Source organism: Primulina huaijiensis, chromosome 15 (genome assembly GCF_012295235.1).
Source record: "Primulina huaijiensis isolate GDHJ02 chromosome 15, ASM1229523v2, whole genome shotgun sequence".
Classification (NCBI taxonomy): Eukaryota; Viridiplantae; Streptophyta; class Magnoliopsida; order Lamiales; family Gesneriaceae; genus Primulina; species Primulina huaijiensis.
The window spans coordinates 2,071,423-2,095,247 of NC_133320.1; the positions used below are offsets into that span (position 1 = coordinate 2,071,423).

At 32.8% G+C, this 23,825-nt stretch overlaps 3 protein-coding genes across 3 annotated transcripts; 2 read left to right on the forward strand and 1 right to left on the reverse strand.

The window, feature by feature from the left end:
• Nucleotides 1–1,164: 1,164 nt before the first annotated feature.
• LOC140958331 (allene oxide cyclase, chloroplastic-like) lies at nt 1,165–2,386 on the forward strand. The gene is made up of 3 exons (XM_073415746.1): nt 1,165–1,463; nt 1,560–1,687; nt 1,781–2,386. Exons 1-3 carry the CDS (start codon nt 1,241–1,243, stop codon nt 2,180–2,182), a joined length of 753 nt encoding a protein of 250 aa, XP_073271847.1. The 5' UTR covers nt 1,165–1,240; the 3' UTR covers nt 2,183–2,386.
• Nucleotides 2,387–3,658: 1,272 nt separating this feature from the next.
• Nucleotides 3,659–7,220, forward strand: LOC140958329 (RHOMBOID-like protein 9, chloroplastic). The gene is made up of 8 exons (XM_073415744.1): nt 3,659–3,824; nt 4,526–4,595; nt 4,685–5,062; nt 5,323–5,494; nt 5,581–5,746; nt 6,017–6,187; nt 6,412–6,566; nt 6,778–7,220. Exons 2-8 carry the CDS (start codon nt 4,535–4,537, stop codon nt 6,998–7,000), a joined length of 1,326 nt encoding a protein of 441 aa, XP_073271845.1. The 5' UTR covers nt 3,659–3,824; nt 4,526–4,534; the 3' UTR covers nt 7,001–7,220.
• A 441-nt stretch (nt 7,221–7,661) lies between these two features.
• LOC140958330 (14-3-3 protein 4-like) lies at nt 7,662–10,490 on the reverse strand. The gene is made up of 5 exons (XM_073415745.1): nt 10,342–10,490; nt 9,219–9,731; nt 8,999–9,121; nt 8,168–8,284; nt 7,662–7,926 (listed from the first exon to the last, which is right to left on the reverse strand). Exons 2-5 carry the CDS (start codon nt 9,702–9,704, stop codon nt 7,864–7,866), a joined length of 789 nt encoding a protein of 262 aa, XP_073271846.1. The 5' UTR covers nt 9,705–9,731; nt 10,342–10,490; the 3' UTR covers nt 7,662–7,863.
• Between the last annotated feature and the right edge of the window lie 13,335 nt (nt 10,491–23,825).

Genomic DNA, 23,825 nt, shown 5'->3' on the forward strand with positions numbered 1-23,825 from the left:
ATAAAGTAAGATAGATATTCTCAAAATTGCTCTTATTGGGTTAGTCGACTGGGCCCTGAGGGGTTAAACCTTGTGGTTTGTTACTGGATCCATTATTGGATCTAACTGGGCTCCGTTAATCCCAATAAAAAGCGGGCCCAGTGTGCCATTACTCAATGACAATAATGGGCATACGTAACCACGTATGGGTTTGGCCGGTGGCCGGTCATCTTCTTACTAATTCACATTCCTCTCATACCAAGGTGCAGGACCACGTGCGTATTAGGAAGGACGTAAAAGAAAAATACATAATCATTTTTTAAAGCATTTACAAACACCGACAAAATTTCACTCATCTCACACAACTAATTTTTAATTTTTTTAAAGGTAAGAATTTACCTTCGGGTCGGTTAATTCGATCTTACTCTTATGGATATGTTCTATGGATGAATCCACTGAAATACAATGAGACACATATCACAAATTTAGTCCGTGAGACGATCTCACGTAAATTTGTGCTGATTTTTATATATTTTTTTAAAGTAAGAAGATTTCCATTTCCAAAAGAGTGGAAAAAGATGGAAGAAAAGTGAGCAAGTCAATCCACTCTTTTGACCATTAAATAAATAAATTCATAACGATGTAAATGATGGTGTGGACGAAGTCAATATAATAAATGCAACTGATTATTATAGTCAATTATATATATGGAATAATAAATTCTTTGATAATATATTATTTATGTATCCGTATTAGGATGCTCTTGTTAGGATTATGGAACAAGAGTTGAACACCGTCCACGATAATTCCCACATTTCAAGCACACTTTCACACCCAATACAATGAAATAATAATATATGGAAATTAATAATCTTTTCCCATTCAAGACATAGTTAAAATTCAATAATAATTAATATTTTTTTATGACTAGGCATTCATGACTAATATCATTTGCACGAGAGAACCTCACATATCATAAAAATTCACATGAGACCGTCTTATAGATTAATTTTATGATATATATCTTTTATTCGACTCAAACTACAAAAAATATTATTTTTCATTGCATATTCGAACATGACACGCACTCAACCGACATGTTTGTTGGATGTAATATTCAAACAAAGCGTAGCACTCGCACGCATAAAAAACGTGTCATTATATTCTTTTCTATATATAATGCACGAAGTTGCATCAATGCTGAATTATCAAATTCGCATACGAATCTTGAATAATTTCACTTCTCCGATCCGACATAGCAATGGCAGCTTCATCGGCTTCCGCCGTTCTCAAGGCAAACCTCCTTCCATCTTCCACCAAACTGCCGCCCGCCGCCACGGGTTCCTCACTCCAAAAGCTTGTCTATTTCAGCCCATCTAACATAAATCCATTAGTCATCTCCAAGAAACTCACAGCAGTTCCCACCAGAAGATCATTCTCATGCAAGATCCAGACTGAGATCAACCCAACAGATTCAAGATCAGGTAAGTACATGTACTTTTGTGGTAAAATAAATTGGCAAATTCAAATTACTGTGTATTTTTGGTGAGAATTAACTTTCTAGGTTAATTTCCTTGCAGTTTCTGGTAAAGTTCAAGAACTGAATGTGTACGAGATCAACGAGCGGGACCGTGGCAGCCCTGCTGTTCTTCGGCTGAGCGGAAAGCCTGTCACTTGTCTCGGCGATCTCGTCCCTTTCAGCAACAAGGTGAGAAAAAAAATACAAGAAAACTATCAAATCTGCAATTCCAAATCAAACCCATCAGAAATAACTGAATCACTTCTTCGTTTCTTTCTTCAGTTGTATACAGGGGACCTGAAGAAACGCGCAGGGATAACAGCCGGAATCTGCGTGTTGATCAAGAACGAGCCTGAGAAGAACGGTATTCGCTTCGAAGCAATCTACAGTTTCTACTTCGGAGATTACGGCAGCATATCCGTGCAAGGACCGTACTTAACTCACGAGGACTCGTATCTCGCCGTGACCGGCGGCTCCGGCGTGTTTGAGGGGGTATACGGACAGGTGAAGCTCCAACAGCTCGTCTATCCTTTCAAGCTGTTCTACACTTTTCACTTGAAGGGCATACCTGATCTCCCGGAGGAGTTGATGGGGGAGGCGGTGCCTCCGTCGCCTGAAGTGGAACCGACCGCCGCTGCTAAAGCTTGTGAGGCGGGCTCTACTGTTCCGAATTTCAGTGATTAGAGGGGAGTGTGGGAGTTTAGGGCGTGTTTGGCTGTGAAATAAACTTTTTTCCCCTACCAAATTGATTGTTTAATGAGTGATGATAATAATTATTTAAATTATTAGTGGTGTATATTTTATTATTAGTTGTTGTGTATCTATCTTCAAACATAATTATTATTTTCAACTCAAAAAATATATATTATCCTTATCATTATAATCTCATTTTTATAATTTTTTAAAAAACATATTATTTACATTTTAAAAATACAAATTTTTTTATTATAATCTAATTTTTATTAATTTTGTAAAAATATAATTTTTACATTAAAAAATACAAACAATTGTAAAAAGAATAAATTTTTAATAATTTTTGAAGAATTATTTTAATTATCCTAATTAGGACGTTATATCAAAAAAGTTATATGAATATTACTGATATGTTTCGTTACTAATCGGTAATTATAGGTACACGTATGTATGTATAGTCGAGTCGAGTAGAATATAGTCGAGTCATGGCGAACAAGTTATTGGATAGACTCGAAATCGAGACATTAGGCAAGATAAATCGAGTTTTACCATTCCTACCATTAGATGTTGGTTAATTCACTAAAATTATGCATAAATTCAGATGGTTGGGCCGGGTCAACATAACCAAACCCAATGTGACTTTTATAAATTTTTGGAAACTTTTATTTTTATTGGGAGATTAGCAATTTGTCGGCCCAACAACAAGACCCAAAATAGAAAGAAAAAAAAAAAGAAAGAAAGAAAGAAAAGAAATAGAAAGACAAAAGTTAAAGCAAAATATTTTATGCCTCAACATTGGCATAACGTGTTTCTTGCCATATTGGCTGTCGATGATGACTTGTTTGAAATAGGTTTCTAACTCTTTTCTATTAGATTTTTTATTTAATTTTTTTTACAATAAAGTTGGTAAATGCTAGTGGTTGAATTATTTTTATTATTAATTTTTTATGATGATATAAATCGTTGTCTTGTTTTTTCAGCATGCAAATCATCATATTCGATAAACTTTTTGCAACAAGTTCAGTTGAGAAAGTATTGATACAAAGAATCGAACACATGACTGTTGAACAAGTAGTCATATATTTCATCAACTCGAAGACACACGAGGGGCATTGGCAGGTGAATTATTATTATTACTAGTGCTCATACACACATTGCCTGCATGTAAGATAAATTTTTTTATTATGTGTTGTGTATTTATATAGTCAATTTTTTATATAGATAATTTTATTAAAAAATTAAAAATAAAATTTAAATTTTATGATTTTCAATAAATTTGTTTATAAATTTTGATAAAATAACAAATATTGTATGTTTAATTTATGTTCGATCATTTTCATTTTAAAAGAAATACATGATAAGAATAAAATTTGTGGTCGGTCTCTGACACGACACGTGGCTAGGTATCATTGGGACAACGAGGATAAGGTACAAATTTTCTTTTGGACTCTTCCGCAGCATAACTACTGGCCAGCATCAACTATGAAGTACAGGTCGGTACTTAGATGCGATCAACGAAGTCAGTTCCAGTTACCTAGGAAACTTCATTAATGGAAGCGCAATCTCCCGATCTCCGGACCCTGCGAGCATCTGGAAAACACGCACTTGTTTTGCCAAGTGTCAGTAGATTAAGGTACGAGGATTTGCTCGTGAATGTCCCTGTGAAATGGGTTTGTTTACACTTTCTTGCGTGGTTTAGAAGCTGAACTTTTTTCTTGAGTGGAGAATGTATGTGGGGACGATAAACTGTTTGATGTAATGTTTGAATGAAATCTTTTTATGTCACCGTTTATGGAGGGAAGTGGAATAGAACTGTAAGAGCTAGAGTATGTATTAAACCCATAGACTAGACTTCTGGTAGAATCCTCACGCTCATTAGCCATTCTAATATGTTGTTTGTGAAACAGAAACGGTGTAAGTAACGTTGCCCGTTGTTTAGCAAAACCGAAGCCTCCGCCACCATTCCAGATGGTTTTTACTCAGCTCAGCGTAGAGTATATTGCAAATCTGTTCAGCATTTAATGTTAACACGATATAAATTCTCGATCAATGACGTGCTGTTTTGATTCAAGTACCAAAAATCCTGCCTGTTTAGTTGGGAGAGTATTTTAAGCTTATTAGTCACTATAGTTTTTGTAGTTAAACCAATGTGGGAAACGCTACACTTGTAGTTACAATTTTGTGCAATGAGTAGATTTCTTGCTTTAGTGAACATTGGTTATGGTGGAAAACCTTTTGTTTTTAATTTTAAAACTATGGTATGATGTTTTTAATCATAGCATACACTGCATGTGAGCTGACAAGAACTAATGTTACTTATTGTTGTTTTTTCAGTTATACCTGATGGCAATTACTAGCAGCCATAAGCTGTTCCACACGGTCAATACTCCTTTGATTGTAAAAGGTCGCAGACTTGAACAAGGCTTATTAGTTCATAATTTTATTTCTTTCACCAAATATATGAGAGTTTTGATTAAATACCAAATGGTTCAGGCAGGAGACAGAACACAAATTCTTATCCCATCATTCCACCTGTAAAAGGAAACATGAGAATGCGGGAATCTGGATCAATACCACAGCAGACCATTCTTGAAGCATCTTTTTTTCTCGGAAAGCACAAAGGCATTAGTCATCACACTGGTTCTTCAAATTCACAGAGTCGGAATTTATGCATGATTGTGAAGGCATCGAGCACGACTGAGAAACATCTGAAGTCTTTGAATTCTTATCTCGGAAAGCTTCATACCGATGCCAAGTATCTTTCTTCGAAAATTGAGAAGCAGAGGACAGAAGCAGTTGATAGAAGTGATAAGCTCATATTTCGAAATGGTCTCAAGTCACTTGAGAATTATCTCACCAAAGTCAAAAGTGGTAATAAGTTTAATCTGCCAGTATTACTGTTTTGGATGGCATCATAATTAGTTGATGCTTTCATAGAATTAATTAGACTGTCCTTAGTGGACTCAATGGTGGAGTGGGGTCGGGGGTGTAAAAGGGCAGTCCTTCACAAATATTAAAATCTTATGATTAAATTTTCTAAAAAACTCATGTTTCAATCTCCCCAAATATCCTGGGTGTGCCCGTGTTGACTGAAAATGTTAATCTATTTGATAACAACCCCTTTCCCTCAGATGAAGAACCGGAGATCATCGTGGACAATTTAGAGGCGTCATTAAGCACTGATGATGAGAATGCTGAAGGAATTCGAAGGGACTTATCACTGAAAAGTTTTGTGGAATTGAAATCTGATGATGCTAAGGGCGACAGATATTCAGCAGATTATGTCTCGGATTTCTATTTGATGTAATATATATTCCCTTCTTCATTATATGAGTTTGTTTTGAGGCAAGGCCATCTGAATTCTCATTTGACTTTTGCTTATGTCGCAGAGGTGTATTGGCTTCTATAAATATAGCGGTTCTTCTGTTCGAGATAGCCACTCCTGTGAAAAACTCTGAATTTGCTCTATTTTCTATCCCCTCGGTTTATGGAGCAAAAGTTAATAACTTGATTGTAACGGGAGAATGGTGGAGGCTAGTGACACCAATATTTCTGGTACAAGATCGATGATTGGTTCGTGCTTCAATACTGTTATTAGTTTAGCACTCTGTTTCGTATGAGAAGTAAATAAACTTGTTATTGGCTAATTATTTTTATAGAAGCTTCCAAGAGTCCAAACATCCTCTCATTAGAATGTTTTGTTTTTTGGAAGCCAGTGCTGTGAAAGTTTTGGTTGGTTTTGCGGAATCTGAGTTCTTGAGATTTCTAAATGACCGTAAATGGTTCCAAATTTTGTTTAGAAATTAATATTTTGGCTACTTTCAGCACTCTGGAATCTTTCATATAGCTCTAAGTAGCTGGGTTCTCTTCACTTTTGGGCTTGAAGTATCTCGAGAATATGGCTCATTTACTTGTCTCTTAATATATCTTCTTGGAGGAATTTCTGGAAATCTGATCAGCTTCCTGCACACGCCATCTCCAACTGTTGGTGGGACGGTATGCTAATACTTACTACATCGTTTAATTGTTTCAAATTAGTAGTGATTAACTGATCGCTGTTGCTTCCACTTAATATTAGTCCCCCAAATATTTAAATCAGCTTTAAATTCAATGTAGCTTCCATGAATAGACATCGTGGTAAGGAGAAGGGGTTCATCATATTTGCTCTTATTGTTTCCATCAAACCTTATGTAGACTCCAATGCGACTGTTCTTGTTCAGGGACCTGGGTTTGCTTTGATCGGAGCTTGGCTTATTTATCAAGTTCAAAACAAAGATCTCATTGCAAGAGATTCTTCCGAAAGAATGTTTCGTAAAGCCATTATTTTTACAGCTCTGAGCTTTGTTGTCAGCAGTTTTGGTCCTATTGATGACTGGTAAGCCCGGCTTTTTCCCTCAGAATTATTGGAATGTTACTTTTGTAGCGTGTTGAGTTCGCACTGGCTCAACTTTGTTCAGGAAAATAACTATAAATTGTTTGTGAAGTCAGAAGAAGAGAAGTGCTGTTGCAAAAACTCTTCTTATCAAGCATATAAATGCTTTACGTTATGCCTAACGGATTAAGTTGTCATTTAATTTGGTTTACAGGGCACATTTCGCAGCAGTTTTTACAGGTATAGCATATGGTTATGTGACTTGTCCTAGTTTACAAGTGAAGGATGCATCATCAGGAACTGGTGAAGAAGATGGGATGATACTCATTCGACGGTATGCAGATCCTTGCAAATCACTCATGTATTTCTCCTTCTTCATGTTGCTGCTGAGCTCTCTGCTTTTCATCATCGAACCTCCACTCGATTTGATAGAGTAAAGATACAAGCAACCAAGATTTTACTGCTGAATGCAAGTGTAGATACTGTGTATAGGTAATCTTGTAGTTATATTAATAAAAATATATGTATAACTGCTCTCTACTTGACTATGCTTTTTTACCCTGCAATACCAGCTTCTTATTTCACTTTATTTTTATCTTCTACTACTTTTCTTGTCTGAAGTGAGAAATAGAACTTGTCAATGATGCTGGTGTATTATATACTTCTATCAGGGCCATAAATCAGAAATTTCTAGTTACTGTTAGATGTTCACCGAGGCTTAGCAACAATTCAACGTTATATGTTCCCCATAAAGAAACCGAGAAATGGTGGTTTGGCTTAAAGTTGGGAGATGGCTAGGGGTGGACAATTGGTTTAAATGACTTCGTTGAATAGAATTTTCAAAATCGATTATAGCATTTCACCCATAAAAACAAAATGATTTTTTTTCTTGGAAACCAAATTATAAGTAGAATCAATTTAAAATCGGTTATTTCATTTGGATGATCGAAATAATTGATATTTTTTTAAAAAATGAAATTTTTTAACAAAATATCAATGTATGTATCGAATGACTACAAGGGATAGTTTAAAACATGGGTCTTAACTCCATATGTGTTGTTTGACGCTACAGCCAACTTAGATTACAAGAGGCAAACAAAACAAAAGCAACATTCGAACATATCACAGCTCATGGACATAAAACATTAATCAACAATCACCAACCATATTTTCCAATCAAGATTCAAACCATAAGAACCAACAATACTTTGCAAACCATGTCCATCAGGTCTCGCTACAACAGAACGAAGTCTAAGCTAGAACAAGAAAAAGAAGAGCGCAAATCTACGATACAAACTCCTCACCGTTGACCATCACCAGATTCCTGTTTCGAAGCTTCCTTGATATCATCCCCAGCATCATCCTAAAACCCGATAAAATAAACACATGATTCATGAACATGCACGCAGTAATAAATTTTTTATAAGATAAAGGGTATCAAATGGTATGAATAAGGATGAATTTTCAGCCCCAGCCCCTAATACACGTGTTCATAAAGTGGTTTAACAATCCATAGAGGATTCACTGTATCTAGAAAGAGATTGCAAAGCATTATATGGAAAATAAATATACAAACACGCGATATTTAAAGGCAAGGGAGATACCGTGATATCAGAAGTCCAAAGAGTTAGATTGTCTCGCAGAAGTTGCATGATCAATGTGCTGTCCTTGTATGATTCCTCACCCAATGTATCTAGTTCGGCAATAGCTTCATCAAAAGCCTGAAAAAGAGGATATCCATCAGTGAACAACAAAATGGACATGCAATTGGTCTTCAATGGAAACAGAAGGAACACAGTTAAACAACCGCAATAAAAAAAGAAAACAAGAAAGAAACTGATGGAAAATACTGTTTACACGCTTATAATCTTTCTTTTGCGAAAAAAGGTATTATCTAGTAGAAGCGACTATAGAGTCAATTAGATCAAACTTCAAAAGAAACTATTGGACATTATGGTACAGGTTATGAAATCAAAACAGCCACTACTGAAGTCGGAATCATTAGATATTTTAACACCGAATAGTTGGGTTTAAATTAATAATTGCAGTATCATATCGAGCAAAAAACAACACGAGGATGGCATAATTGATATGAATTAGAAATTAGGGGGAAAATAAAACCATACAATTTTTAAAAATGCTCAACAGCCAATTAAAACAAGACTTTTCAAGCTTACACATGATAAATCCAAGAGGGGTCAAATTTCAACACGATGCAGAAAGAAAAAAGGAGAAAAATAATGAATGGGACTATAAGCTCCTATTCAACTGTTTTATCCATTAAAAGTAGCATTGGATATGCCTTCTAGGCAACCATTTCCTCGATGAATCTCTAATAATAGACAGTATTTTTCCTCTATGCTGCAAGAATTAGGATCAATCATCTTCTAGAAGCCAGAAAAAGAATGGTAGGGAACAGAGACTATCTTGATTACCTGTTTAGCAAGGTTGCAGGCACGATCTGGTGAAGTAAGGATTTCATAATAGAAAACGGAGAAGTTAAGTGCAAGTCCAAGTCTGATTGGGTGAGTGGGAGCCAATTCAGCCAACGCAATATCCTGTACGACAAAGGGAAAAAGAGAACTCAAAAGGTGTCATCACAAAAAACTCCATAAGCACAAAGGCCAAAGCCATCAGCGTATTAATGCTACTAGCCTGAGCAGATTTGTAGGCCAGCAGAGTACTCTCAGCAGCTTCTTTTCTCTCGGTCCCGGTCTTGAACTCAGCCAAATACCGATGATAATCACCCTTCATTTTTAAATAAAACACCTTGGATTCAGCAGAACCAGCAGCAGGAACGAGATGGGTCTCGAGAAGGTTCAAAATTCCATCACAGATTTTGCTGAGTTCCGCCTCAATCTTACCCCGGTATTCTTTAATGGTATTCACATGATCCTCATTTCCGCGACTCTCTTCCTTCTGCTCAATGGAAGAGATTATCCTCCATGAAGCCCTCCTGGCACCAATCACATTCTTGTATGCCACAGAGAGGAGGTTTCTTTCTTCCACAGTCAGCTCATCGGTGCTGGCTGTCTTTGTAACCTTCTCCATGAACTCGACCATTTCCTCATACCGCTCAGCTTGTTCGGCCAACTTGGCCATGTACACATTTTCCTCGCGCGATGAATCAGCTGGAGACATGTTTTGCGTAATAAATTGAATTCAAACCTGTGCAAATTCCAGGAAGTGTAACATTATAAATTATAAATAAAAAAGAACAGTTCCAAGGCGTTCTTATGGATAGTCACGCGAGGATTGGTTCGTGCCTTATGTCATAAAATACTGGTAAAAAGTTAACCATTGGTAAATTTCAGGTTCAACCCACAATGTAATATCCCAAACCCCAAAACAGTGCTTATCGCAATGTGCAGACAAACCCCCCAAGGAGGCAAAGATAGAACCATGATTTTAAAATGCCTCAATTTACATAAATATTTAAGGCTACAATAATATATAATCAAAAAATACTTTCTTTCCACACATACTTTAAAACAACTCCACCACCTTTTTCCAGATTATTACCCAACAAAATAAAATAAAATCATTCAATGAAACAAATCCAAATCACCGCCAAATTTCACAATACCCCTTAAATTTTGTTCCTTTAAACTCTAATAAACCAATAAACAACATAAATACGGCAAAAGCATCAGCACAAAACAGATCATGGAGAGAAAGTTCAAATCCTCGTATCCGAAATCGACAATCGACGAGAAACTCACAACATAAATTCAAATCAACTATAATAAAATAGATAAGCATAAAAAGAGGAACATACCTCTTTGGATCTTGGGTTGAGAAAATTGTGTTCCTGGAAAGGGCAATGGCGACTGAAGAAACACGAGTCCTGAAAAAATTACAAGGTTTAAATAAAATAATCAAGGGAAGGAACCGTCTGCCAATGATAGGACGACACGTGGTGGGTCGAGGCGGAGTTTGCTATTTGGAGTCATGCCAGTGATGGCGACATGCTGGCAATTGACCAGTCAAAGCCCTTTTTCAATTTATACAGAGAAAAAAACGTAAATAAATTTCAATTATAATTTCAGAAATAATTAACTATATATCTTATATCCCTAAGACTATGACTAAAAATTTAAAACAAAGATTATTTTAGGAAAAAAAATTCACCAACAAAATGATAACGAAAGTATAATTATCATTTTAAAGGAGACTTCACCAAATAAATTAGAAATTATTTTTTGGATAGTACGGAGAAAGACATCCAATTGTAATTTCTAATTTATAAGAATTTTTATCTCTTCCAATGATCATCTTGTCTTTATCCATGATCTCTTGTAGCTTGTTCGAGGGAATCGTTTTTATCTTCGTCCCTTTGCCATAAAATCTGCTGCCCGATTTTGTTCTCTATGTATCTTTTTATGGTAATTTCTCAATCTCTATCAATGAAGGTTTTTTTTCTTTGTTGACTTTCTCGACTCTTAGATTAGTAGTCAGAAAGAGATACAATCGATTGGTACCTCAATCTATATCTATAATGCAGTACATTATACATCATCTCATTCCGAGGAATCACATAAATACCACGGTTTTACACATATTTGTAACGATATAAGTAACAAGCTTGTATGGATTGATAATTCCTCTTACGAAACTGACCCGCGACTAGGAATGTAAATGAGCCGAGCCGAGCCGAACAGTATCAGGCTCGGGCTCGGCTTGTTAAACTATTTTCTCGGCTCGGGCTCGGCTCGGGCTCGTTACGAGTCTTTGGTTTGAAGCTCGGGCTCGGCTCGTTCGGAAGTTATGAAGCTGGGGCTCGGCTCGTTATTGGCTCGTTTATCTTGTTTAATGAGCCTGGCTCGGGCTCGGCTCGTTTTTAATATAATTTTTAATTTTTAATTTATTATTATTTATCATACATAATTATTTTAATATTATAACTCATTAATTATCTCAAATTCGAACTCACGATCTACCTAAACGAGCCGAGCTCGTACCCCACTTAAACGAGCCGAGCTCGAGCTCGAGCTCACGAGCCAGCTAAACGAGCCGAGCTCAATTTTGAGCTCACGAACTTATTATCGAACATGTTCACGAGCTAACGAGCCGAACATCATTAATCTCAAGCTCGGCTCAACAAAATTGTCGATCCCAAAATAAGGCTCAGGCTCGGCTCGATAAGCTTAACGAACGAGCCCGAACAAACTTTTTAACGAGCCGAGATCCGAAAAGCTCGCGAACAGTTCGGTTCATTTACATCCCTACCCGCGACAGGACCTTACCTTAGCTGAATTTCGTTCTGCATCGTCCATAGAGTTTAGAAAGGCTCTGATTCGATGGGGCACTTTCAGTATAAGTGATTGTACTTTAATTAGATATTATAGATAATATAAATATTGTGTCAAACTAGGAAAATTTGTATATACACAACTTATTTCCAAACTACATATTTTGAACTACTCATGAAGAGAATATTGTTAGAATATTAATCCTCATAATTTTATTTCATCAAATTATAATTTATGAATTTACTGATATATTATATGTTTTTTATTTTTAATAATTTTATCTGACTAATTTAATTTTTTGGATAGTATAATAAATTCATTTAAATAATTAACTTACTTATAATAATTAATTTTGCAATAAATTAAGTAGTGTAAATAAATAAATTATAATTTTTTTTTAAATAATTAACTTACTCATAATAATTAATTTTGCAATAAATTAAGTAGTGTAAATAAACAAATTATAAAATTCATTAAAAAAATAAAATAGATAATGTTACAATTGTTTATATTTATATAAAAACTTAAAATTATTATAGATATTGTAAAATCAAAATTATTTTTTCAAAAAATAAAATCATTAAAAGAAATAATAAAAGTTATTAATTTGATGTAGCATTGTAGCAAGCACCATGCCACAAGAAACGATGATATGCAGTAACCTGCAAATCATTGATTTTCTGATGTACATTAAGTAAACTTCGAATATGTACAATATCATGTAAATCAAATAGAACAAGTAAACTTGTAAATAGGCTCATGTAGAGAGGAATTTAGTAATTTTCAAGATTGAGACCTTGATCAACTCAAACGTCACACACTCAGTCAACTCGGATAACCCTCGGGATAAATATAGTTTTTTATTAATAGAAAAATAATCGAATGACAAAATTAAAAACTTTTTAAAATGAAAAAAAAGAAAATAGAATATAATATTATTTCACCCACTCACAATATTGACATACAAACACTGCCATGTTCAGTTGCCTTGTCGATTCGATGACATTTACTCCATAAATCTGGCAGTGGTCCACACGTGCCCCACAACTAGTAGTTCAATTGAGTTCGTGATTCTCACTATTATTTAATATACCGTGTTTTAAATTTGACGAATTACATTATTAAAATATAACTAAATTTTAATTTATAAAATCGAAATTTAAATTTTTCATTCAACATCTAAATCAACTTCTATAAGAAGATTCGAGAATACGTTATTATATCCATTTAAAATTAATCGTGAATTTACAAAGTGATAATTTATTATGATGTATTTAAAATTATATTAACATCAAGCACTTATTATTAAGTCGAAATCTATAATTTTTAGCAAAATCGTAAAAAAAAAAAAAAATTTTTGGTGGTAAACCAAAACTTTGTATTAAACTATAGATAAACATGGGGTGTTTCATCTACTTGGGTAATTGACACCTTCATGTATACCCTTTTGTTGCACAATGCCGATCCTAATAAATTCAAGAAAACACATTATTTTATAAATTTATGAAAATTATTGATTTATCTCCTTTGAGCATCGGATGGGAAACAAGTTAGTCCAAAATTTTGATTATTAGCATTATTTTATTCGGAAGTTGATATTTATATCAAATTTTGTGTTATATATTTCACTTCGTGTAAAATATGTGTCAAATTTATTCATAAATGGAGTGCAAATAACAAGAAATTGAGTATAAATTTCAACTCTCATTTTATTCAGGGAACTGCAATATTAGTCATGTATATGTGTTTCTCTGCTATTTTAGTCATCTATATTATCAAATTTAAGTCTTGATATGTGTTATCTTTGTTTGTTTGTTTTGTTTTCTTTTGTTTTGTTTTGTTTTTTTTTTTTTGCAATTTTAATATTTTTACAATGTGATATTAAGGTGACAAATATGCGACGCTTACGTAGTTTCGAGCTGATATATGCAGTACTATATCAATATTTTTAATGAAAAATTCGTCAAAAAATTAAAAATACATTATTAAATTTAAATTGAATAACATAAAATATCAAATAAACCGACAATAATACCATTCATTCTGTTGTGAAAAAGTAAAAATCTCAAACTCTTAAAATTATCACACTTTATAATATTTTTCTCTCAACTCAATTGTGATTTTCTTCACAAATGAGAGATCTATTTATAGAAAATTTTTACAAATAATCCAAAAATAAAATACATCATTACCTACATCATCACACACTAATTTTCAATATTCATCACCTAATTTTACCTAATTTTCAACATTCAACATTCACATTTTCAACACAAATATTTAACACATTTTTAAATAATTTTTCAACACTCCCCCTTGTGATGATGATCATAATGATTGTATACATTACGTGTTTTTATACTGCCTCGTTAAAAACCTTACTAGGAAAAACCCATTGGGATAAAAACCATAGTAAGGGAAAAAGAGTGCAGTCACGTAAACTCCCCCTCATGTTGACACGAACAATTCTTCACAAATTTCGTAGATTGCGCATCCCAATATTATATATGTGCTTTCTGAATATTGTCGTAGGAAGTGCCTTTGTGAAGAGATCTGATGAGTTTTCACTTGATTGAATGTGACGAACATCAATACATTTATTCTTCTCAAGCTCCTTGGTGAATGCGAAGAACTTAGGAGGAATATGTTTAGTTCTGTCGCTTTTTATGTATCCTTCTTTCATTTGAGCAACACATGCAGCATTATCTTCATATAGTATCACAGGCTTCTCGTCGAATGATAATCCGCATGAGATTTGGATATGTTGAGTCATTGATTTTAACCACACACATTCACGGCTTGCTTCATGTAGTGCAATAATCTCGGCATGATTTGATGAAGTTGTTACAAGTGTTTGTTTCTGTGAACGCCAAGAAATTGCAGTGCCTCCACGAGTAAATACATATCCAGTTTGAGAACGTGCTTTGTGTGGATCAGATAAGTATCCAGCATCGGCATAACCAATTATACTTGGATTAGCATCTTTTGAATACAAAAGTCCCAAGTCTGTCGTTCCTCGTAGATAACGGAATATATGTTTAATTCCGTTCCAATGTCTCTTTGTTGGATATGTGCTAAATCTTGCCAATAAATTTACGGCAAAAGATATATCAGGCCTTGTACAATTTGTAAGATACATAAGGGCACCGATAGCACTTAGATATGGTACTTCTGGACCAAGAATATCTTCATCATCTTCACATGGACGGAATGGATCCTTTTCTATGTTTAATGATCTAACAACCATTGGAGTACTTAAAGGATTTGATTTGTCCATATTAAAACGTTTAAGGATCTTTTCTGTATAATTTGTCTGGTGAACAAATATTCCACATTCTTTTTGTTCAATTTGTAAACCCAGACAATACTTGGTTTTTCCAAGATCCTTCATTTCAAATTCTTCTTTCAAGTATGACACAACTTCTTGAATTTCCTTATTTGTTCCAATGATGTTTAAATCATCAACATATACAGCAATAATTACGCATCCGGATGTTGTTTTCTTAATGAAAACACAAGGGCATATTGAATTATTTACATATCCCTTTTTCATCAAGTGATCACTTAGCCTATTATACCACATTCTGCCGGATTGCTTCAACCCATATAATGATCTTAGTAATTTCACAGAATAACATTCTCTGGGTTTTGAACTTTGTGCTTCAGGCATCTTAAATCCTTCAGGGATTTTCATATATATATTACTATCAAGTGATCCATATAAGTAGGCTGTAACAACATCCATAAGACGCATTTCTAAATTTTCAGATACTGCCAAGCTAATCAAATACCGAAACGTAATTGCATCCATCACAGGAGAATACGTTTCTTCATAATCAATTCCAGGCCTTTGAGAAAAACCTTGTGCAACAAGTCGAGCTTTATATCTTACTATTTCATTTTTCTCATTTCGCTTTCGAATAAAAACCCATTTGTATCCAACAGGTTTTACACCTTCAGGTGTAAGGACTATAGGTCCAAAAACATTACGTTTATTTAGCGAATCCAATTCAACCTGGATGGCATCTTTCCATTTTATCCAATCCTGCCGATTTTTACATTCACCAAAAGATTTTGGTTCATGATCTTCATTATCATTTATGATGTCGATTGCCACATTATAAGAAAATATATCATCAATTTCTTCTATATCTTTTCGGTTCCATATTTTTCCAGTATTAATATAATTGATAGAGATTTCATGATTCTCGTCAGTTTGTGGTTCTGACAAAACATTTTCATCATCATGTGTTTCTTCAGGAACATCATTCTCTATTTTGTGATCATTATGTGTTTCTTCAGGAACATCATTCTCTATTTTGTGATCATTGTGTTTCTCTATGAATTTTCTTTTTCGAGGATTTTTATCCTTGGAACCAACTGGCCTTCCACGCTTCAGGCGTTTAATGACATCATGACTATCTTCAATTTGTTTCTTCGGAATTTCAATTCGAGCAGGGGCATTTGCAGCATGTATATATGATTTAGTTACCCCTTTTGTGTCTGCAAATGCATCTGGTATTTGATTTGCTATTCTTTGCAAGTGCACAATTTGCTGTACATCTTTTTCACATTGTTTTGTTCTTGGATCCAGATGTAACAATGATGATACATACCATGTAATTTCTTTTTCGGTATGTTTCTGTTCTCCCCCTAACATTGGGAAGATTTCCTCATTAAAATGACAATCAGCAAAACGTGCTGTGAACACGTCGCCTGTCTGTGGTTCAAGATATCGAATGATCGATGGACTATCATAACCAATATAAATTCCAATCTTTCTTTGAGGTCCCATTTTCTTTCGTTGAGGTGGTGCAATAGGCACATACACCATACATCCAAAAATTCTCAGATGAGAAATGTCTGGTTCTTTACCAAATGCAAGCTGCAATGGGGAGTATTTATGATATGCACTTGGTCTGATGCGAATTAATGAAGCAGCATGTAAAATTGCATGTCCCCATATAGAAATAGGGAGCTTTGTTTTCATAATCATTGGTCTAGCAATCATTTGCAGACGTTTAATCAATGATTCAGCCAATCCATTTTGAGTATGTACATGAGCAACAGGATGCTCAACAATGATTCCCATAGACATACAATAATCATTGAAAGTCTGGGAAGTAAATTCACCAGCATTATCAAGTCTAATTTTCTTGATTGTATAATCGGGAAATTGATTCCTCAATTTTATTATTTGAGCAAGTAATCTTGCAAATGCAACATTTCGAGTTGACAATAAACATACATGTGACCATCTGCTGGAGGCATCAATCAATACCATAAAGTATCTGAATGGTCCACATGGTGGATGGATTGGTCCACAAATATCACCCTGAATACGTTCAAGAAACATTGGTGATTCAGTTTGGATTTTGGCTGGTGATGGTCTTATAATAAGTTTTCCAAGAGAACATGCTTTACATTGAAACTTATTATTCTGAAAGATCTTCTGGTCTTTCAATGGATGACCATGTGTATTTTCTATAATTCTTCGCATCATTGTTGAACCAGGATGTCCTAATCGATCATGCCAATTGGTTAATATTGAAGAATTATCAATTACCATGTTTGATTCAATGGGACGTATATGTGTATAATGCAATCCAGTAGGGAGCATTGGTAGTTTTTCAATCACATATTTCTTTCCTGATTTATATGTGGTAAGACACATATATTTCTCATTCCCTTCATTCATTGTTTGAGTATCATACCCATGGGAATATATATCATTAAAACTCAACAAATTTCTTTTCGATTGTGGTGAATATAAAGCATCATTGATCAAAAATTTTGTACCATTAGGTAACAAAAATTGTGCTTTACCACATCCTTTAATCAAGTCTACAGGACCTGATATTGTATTCACCGTTGTTTTTGTTGGTTTTAGTTCCAAGAAATATCTTTTATCTCGGAGGATAGTGTGCGTTGTACCACTATCGGGTATGCAAACTTCAGCTTTGCTCATAGCATTTTCCATATTTGAACTTCAAAAAATATGCAATGAAAAAAAATTAATGACAATACATATTTAAATATAACACATATCATAATTGTACAATAAAACATTATCATATAAATACATGAAAAATAAATTATTGTACATTTATATTCTACCACTATATTGTTCATTTTCAGAGAAATCATTGAGAAAATCTGCAGCATCAATATTGTTCATTTCTATCCCACCAACATAATGATCATTTCCAGAAAAATCATTCATAAAATCAGCAGCATCAAAATGAGTTGAATCACTCAAACGGTCACTTCGCTCAGTGAAGTTGGTCTCCTTTTCTTTCCCCTTTATTGATTCTTTATAAAGTTTGCAAAGATGCTCAGGGGCTCGACAAATACGAGACCAATGTCCTGGAGTGCCGCATCTGAAACAAGAACTTTCAAATCTTTTCGAGTGATTTTCATTAACATTCGTGTTTTCTTGATGCCTTTTCTGTGGATGGTTTGGGATGTTATTTTGAGATGAATTATAGAAATAACTATCTCGATTATTTTCAAAACCACGGCCGCGTCCACGACCACTTCCTCGTCCACGTCCACGTCCACGACCTCGACCTCGACCTCGACCAAAACCTTGTCTTTGAATTTGATTTTGGTTTCCAGGTTTAAATTCATTTTTACTTACAGCATTTACTTCTGGAAATGCTGTTGATCCAGTGGGTCGGGACTGATGATTTCTCATTAATAGCTCGTTGTTCTTTTCCGCCACAAGAAGACAGGTGATGAGTTCATAATATCTCGCAAATTCACGCACTCTATATTGTTGCTGTAGTGTTATATTTGATGCGTGAAACGTGGAAAATGTTTTTTCAAGCATTTCCGATTCTGTAACCTCATGTCCACAAAATTTTAACTGCGAGATTATTCTATACATCGCTGAATTGTAATCACTGACTTTTTTAAAGTCTTGGAATCTTAACATATTCCATTCATCACGGGCGGTCGGAAGTATAACTTCCCTTATATGTTCAAATCTCTCTTTTAATCCTTTCCACAGAGCCATGGGATCTTTTTCGATGAGATATTCACATTTTAAACCTTCATCAAGGTGTCGTCGTAAAAATATTATAGCTTTTGCTTTTTCTTGTGATGAAGATATACCATTTTCTTTAATGGTCTCGCTTAGACCCAATGACTCAAGATGCATTTCTACATCAAGAGTCCATGGCATATAGTTTTTCCCAGTAATATCAAGAGCGATGAATTCGAGCTTTGCCAAGTTTGCCATGGTGGTACTAAAAATTACGATGCATTTTATTAGTTAATGAATATTGCAATACAAAGTAATGGATAAACAACAAGTACAAGTATTCGTAAAAATAAAGAAAACACACGAGGAGGATATTCTCCGATAAATACAAGACTGGTGAGTATGATAACCAAAATAATTAAAAATAACCTCGTGAAAGCCATCTTCTTTTTTTCTTCGAAAATTTGATGAAGAATAATTTTTAGAGAAGAAGAGAAAGTTGGAGTGATTGAATGTATTTGTGAGATTGTATTTATAGAGCAAAAACTAGCCGTTTTGTTACCGTTTATTACCGTTGGTGTATAAGAAAATAAATGTATGTATTTGTATAATTTTATGGTAATAATATGGTGTATATAATATTAGTCATATTTAAATAATTATGTATATCATATCACATTATTATAATTAGGTGTCATAAGTTATTTTGTTTAAAAACCTTATAGGCTTTTATACTTGTCGTATCCCTTACCGGGAGTGTGGGATGTCGTCTTAACATCCTCCCAGGATTTATAACAAGTTTTTGAAAAAATTATTTTTATTATTTCTAATAATAACATTATATTATATATTAAATATATAAACAATAAATAAATAACAGTAAAATAAATATTATTACTTTTGTTACCTTTTTCTTCTGTTCGGAGCTTGGAAAAATATGGAGGACTTTTAGAGCTTCGTGCTGATAACGTGTTGTGAAAAAGTAAAAATTTACGGTAAAAAGTAAAAATCTCAAACTCTTAAAATTATCACACTACACACTTTATAATATTTTTCTCTCAACTCAATTGTGATTTTCTTCACAAATGAGAGATCTATTTATAGAAAATTTTTACAAATAATCCAAAAATAAAATACATCATTACCTACATCATCACACACTAATTTTCTATATTCATCACCTAATTTTACCTAATTTTCAACATTCAACATTCACATTTTCAACACAAATATTTAACACATTTTTAAATAATTTTTCAACACATTCTACTTATTATTTATTTATTTATTATTTTTACCCACAACTAGATAGTTGTTTTGTCTTTTTTGTAAGTCAATATAGAAGTACTGAAAATGCATTTAATTATGATCTGGGATACATTAGTACTTTAGTCCCCTTCTTTCTTAATTTACAACTACCCACCCCACATAGATATAGAGCAACTATTATGAGAATTTTGAGATGTCGTCCATTTATTCGATGTAGATAAGTTATTTCAGTGATTTTTACATATATGAGTGATCATGATATTTGTTCATCATATATAATCTGTGAGTGTGTGTGTTCTGATATCTTCAACAACTCACTTTGAAACATCTATGTAAGTCCTCCCATGTGATCGAAAACTCTTATATGACATCGGGGGCGTAGTCAAGAAATTTTTCTTGGCCTAGGTTCTGATTCAACGGAACCTAGGCTGAAAGTTGAAAGAACAATAAATATTTGGGTTACTAATGAACTTTACAAAAATTTAACACATTCTATAACTAAAATACATAATAATCATATATTTTTTAAATTTTTTTACCCTAGACCAGAGTCCACCAATCCCTGTATGACATCATGTGGTGCATTCATAGCAAAAGCTCATATCGAAAGGGCTTACAGGAAAAAAACTCTATATATAGTCGTTTGGTTCGTTATATTATTTTTCCACATTTTTATCCAATCTAATCTCATGTTTGAAGCACCATATTATTTATCAATCTACCAATCATTTATATTATATCAATCAAATCATCAATAATTTATCTTACATCAATCAAATATTAAATTGAAATTACAATATTATCTTTAATAAATAATATTATAAATATTTTATTAATAGTTTCAAAAGGACAAAATGATAATATCACATTATCTCAAATTTAAACAAATTAATCAATCAAATCAAACATTATATTAACTATCATTTTTATATATTTTAGTATTAAAAAATATTATTTATCTCCATACTATTTGTCTCATACCACGAACCAAACGGTGACAACATAATTTTATTCTATTTAAACATATGCAACTAGGTTTGATAAAATAAAAATATAAATTATACTATATATATTTCGAAATTTGAAAATAATTAGATATCGTTAAAATCAAAACTAATAAATGTACCTAATATTTTAAAAATGGTGGAGACTTATAACCATAACCAATAAAATAAACGTTGAAGAATTTAGAACACAAATGTCATTTGTTCTATGATAGACAACTTGTGAAATAGTGGTCGATTTCCTACAAATAATGGCTAAAAAAAACACTTCTATTTTTGCAAAATAAATAAATATAATATATAAATTATAAACTTCAATATTATCTCAATAATAAACANGTGGTTGGAAGTTGAACAGCGGATAAGTAATCACATCCATATTAAGTAATTCGCCAGATTTGATGTCTTTGTCTTTAATCTCCCTCGGTGTACACAATACTTATGTTATTTTAAATATAATATAATTCAATAAAATTATTTTTTAGTCACTTATATTGTCAATTTTAGTTTTAGTCCGTTAAATTTGTTTTTGTTTTGACACTTTTAGTTCTTTTTTTAATAACGTGACGCTAACGTTTTTGGTGTCATACCATCGGTTACTATAAAAAAAATTAAAATTATCAAAAATCGAAACATACAAGACTCTGACTGAAATTTGATAACATAGATGACTAAAGTTGTAAAGAAGAAAACATACAGGACCAAAAAAAACAATTTTCCTATAAAATTATTGAGATTATTAATTACTTTATTATGCATCAATATTACTTCTGATGAAAATTTAAATCTGAATAAAAGGTAAATTATTATTCTTGTGAATTTTAAAAATGAGTATAACTTTATTCATGTGAGGAAAATAAAATATTATAGTTAATCCCCTAATTGAGGTAATTAGTTTTGGTCCTTTTGCTTGGTTCATCAATTCTATTTCTAATAATATTATACCCAAAGGGACAACACATTACACAAAAGCTAAAAAAATTAGAGTTAATTGAATTTAAATTTTTAAAAAAAATTACAAAGTTTCATGTGAAATATTATAGTGATGTAAGGGAAGTGAGCTAATCACACAATTGTGTAAAATAATGTAATGTACAAAAGAAAGTTATATTAATGTTTGTTTAAAAATAGTATTCGCATTTGTTAATTCTACACAAGTGTCCATTCTCAATCAGTGAGTTAAGAAGTCTAAATGTTAATTTATCATATTATTTTATTTTATTTTAAAAAATCTCAGGGGTTCAAGTATTTTTTTTTGGCAAAAACTTGTGTTGAAATAATTATTATACTTCAATAAGATTTGTTACAACTGAGTCTCGAACCCGAAACTTCGTCTCAAATTCTGAACCTTGGTGTCAGCTAGACTATAAGTCATCGATGAATGCATAAAATTTTTGTTGGGTATAATAATTGTCTCTGCTTGTTAAAACAATCAAAATGTAACATTTGGACTGTTGTACTTTTAAAAGATTTAAGTTGCACTATTACCACTATCTATAACTTTTGGTAAACGATATGTACTTGATCCTACAATTGATAACAGAGCTCGGGTCATGGGTTCGATTTTCATTTATCGCATGAAATGCAATTGTTGTGATAAAAATTATTGAGATGCAGTAATTGTACTTACTTGTTAGAACAGTCGAAACGTGACACTTGAGCTGCTATACGATTTAAAATATTTTAGTTGTATCATTACCACAAACTATAACTTTCGATAAAACGACAAACGGACTATCCTTCCATTTTGGTTTCAACTAAACTGCTATATTGAATGTATGTAGTTAGTCCGAATTTAATTTGCTTATATGAATAATGCATTTATATGTAAATCGTAACATAATGTTGGCTCTGATCACTTATTTTCCACAAATCCAAAACATTCAAAATTAATATATATATTTTCAATTTTAAATAGGCAAACTATATATGAATGAAACAGCATAAATCGGTGTATTAAATATTTTGACATTCAATTCCGATGGAAAATGGTATAATATATGTTTTTTTATGACGTGAGAACTCGTAGTATCTGTCCTCTGGTGCACATTAATTAGGTAAATCTTAAGTTAATACAATAGCATGCAAACTACGCAAGTTAAGTAAACCATAATGATGAAGCCTTGTGCTACGAGATCGTCCGATAAAGTGTTGGTAGTGTGAATCAAACTCCTAATTATTGACTAAATATTCACATATTCCACTAACTCGAACACCTCATTGATGACATACTAACATATCTTTTGGTGTATGTATAGTTTCCTAGACCACAAATTTTTTTAAAAATAAATATAAAATTAAACAAATTGAAGTAATAATTAATTCAATAATTATTATGTAAAGCTAATAATTAAATTTATTTATGAATCCCTCTCAATACAAGTTTTAGTTGTATATAAGTAAATGTTACTTAGCTTCCAACAAAAAAGGAATTAATAACGTTCAATTAGTTTTGGGAAGGATAGGTTAGTGGATGCAGAACCTAGCTACCGTGGCCTCTTATAATTAATGAACTAATTAAATAATTTTTCAGATTTACTTTTTTTAAAAAACAAATAAATAATTCCCAATATTCATTATATCTGTAACTTACAAATTTTATTTTATATATATGTGTGTGTGTATATGTTACAAAAACTCTTGTGAGACGTTCTCACGGATCAATTTCGTGAGTCGAATATCTTATTTAGGTCATCCATAAAAAAATATTCTAAGAGTATTACGTTTTATTGTGAATATCGATAGGGTTAAC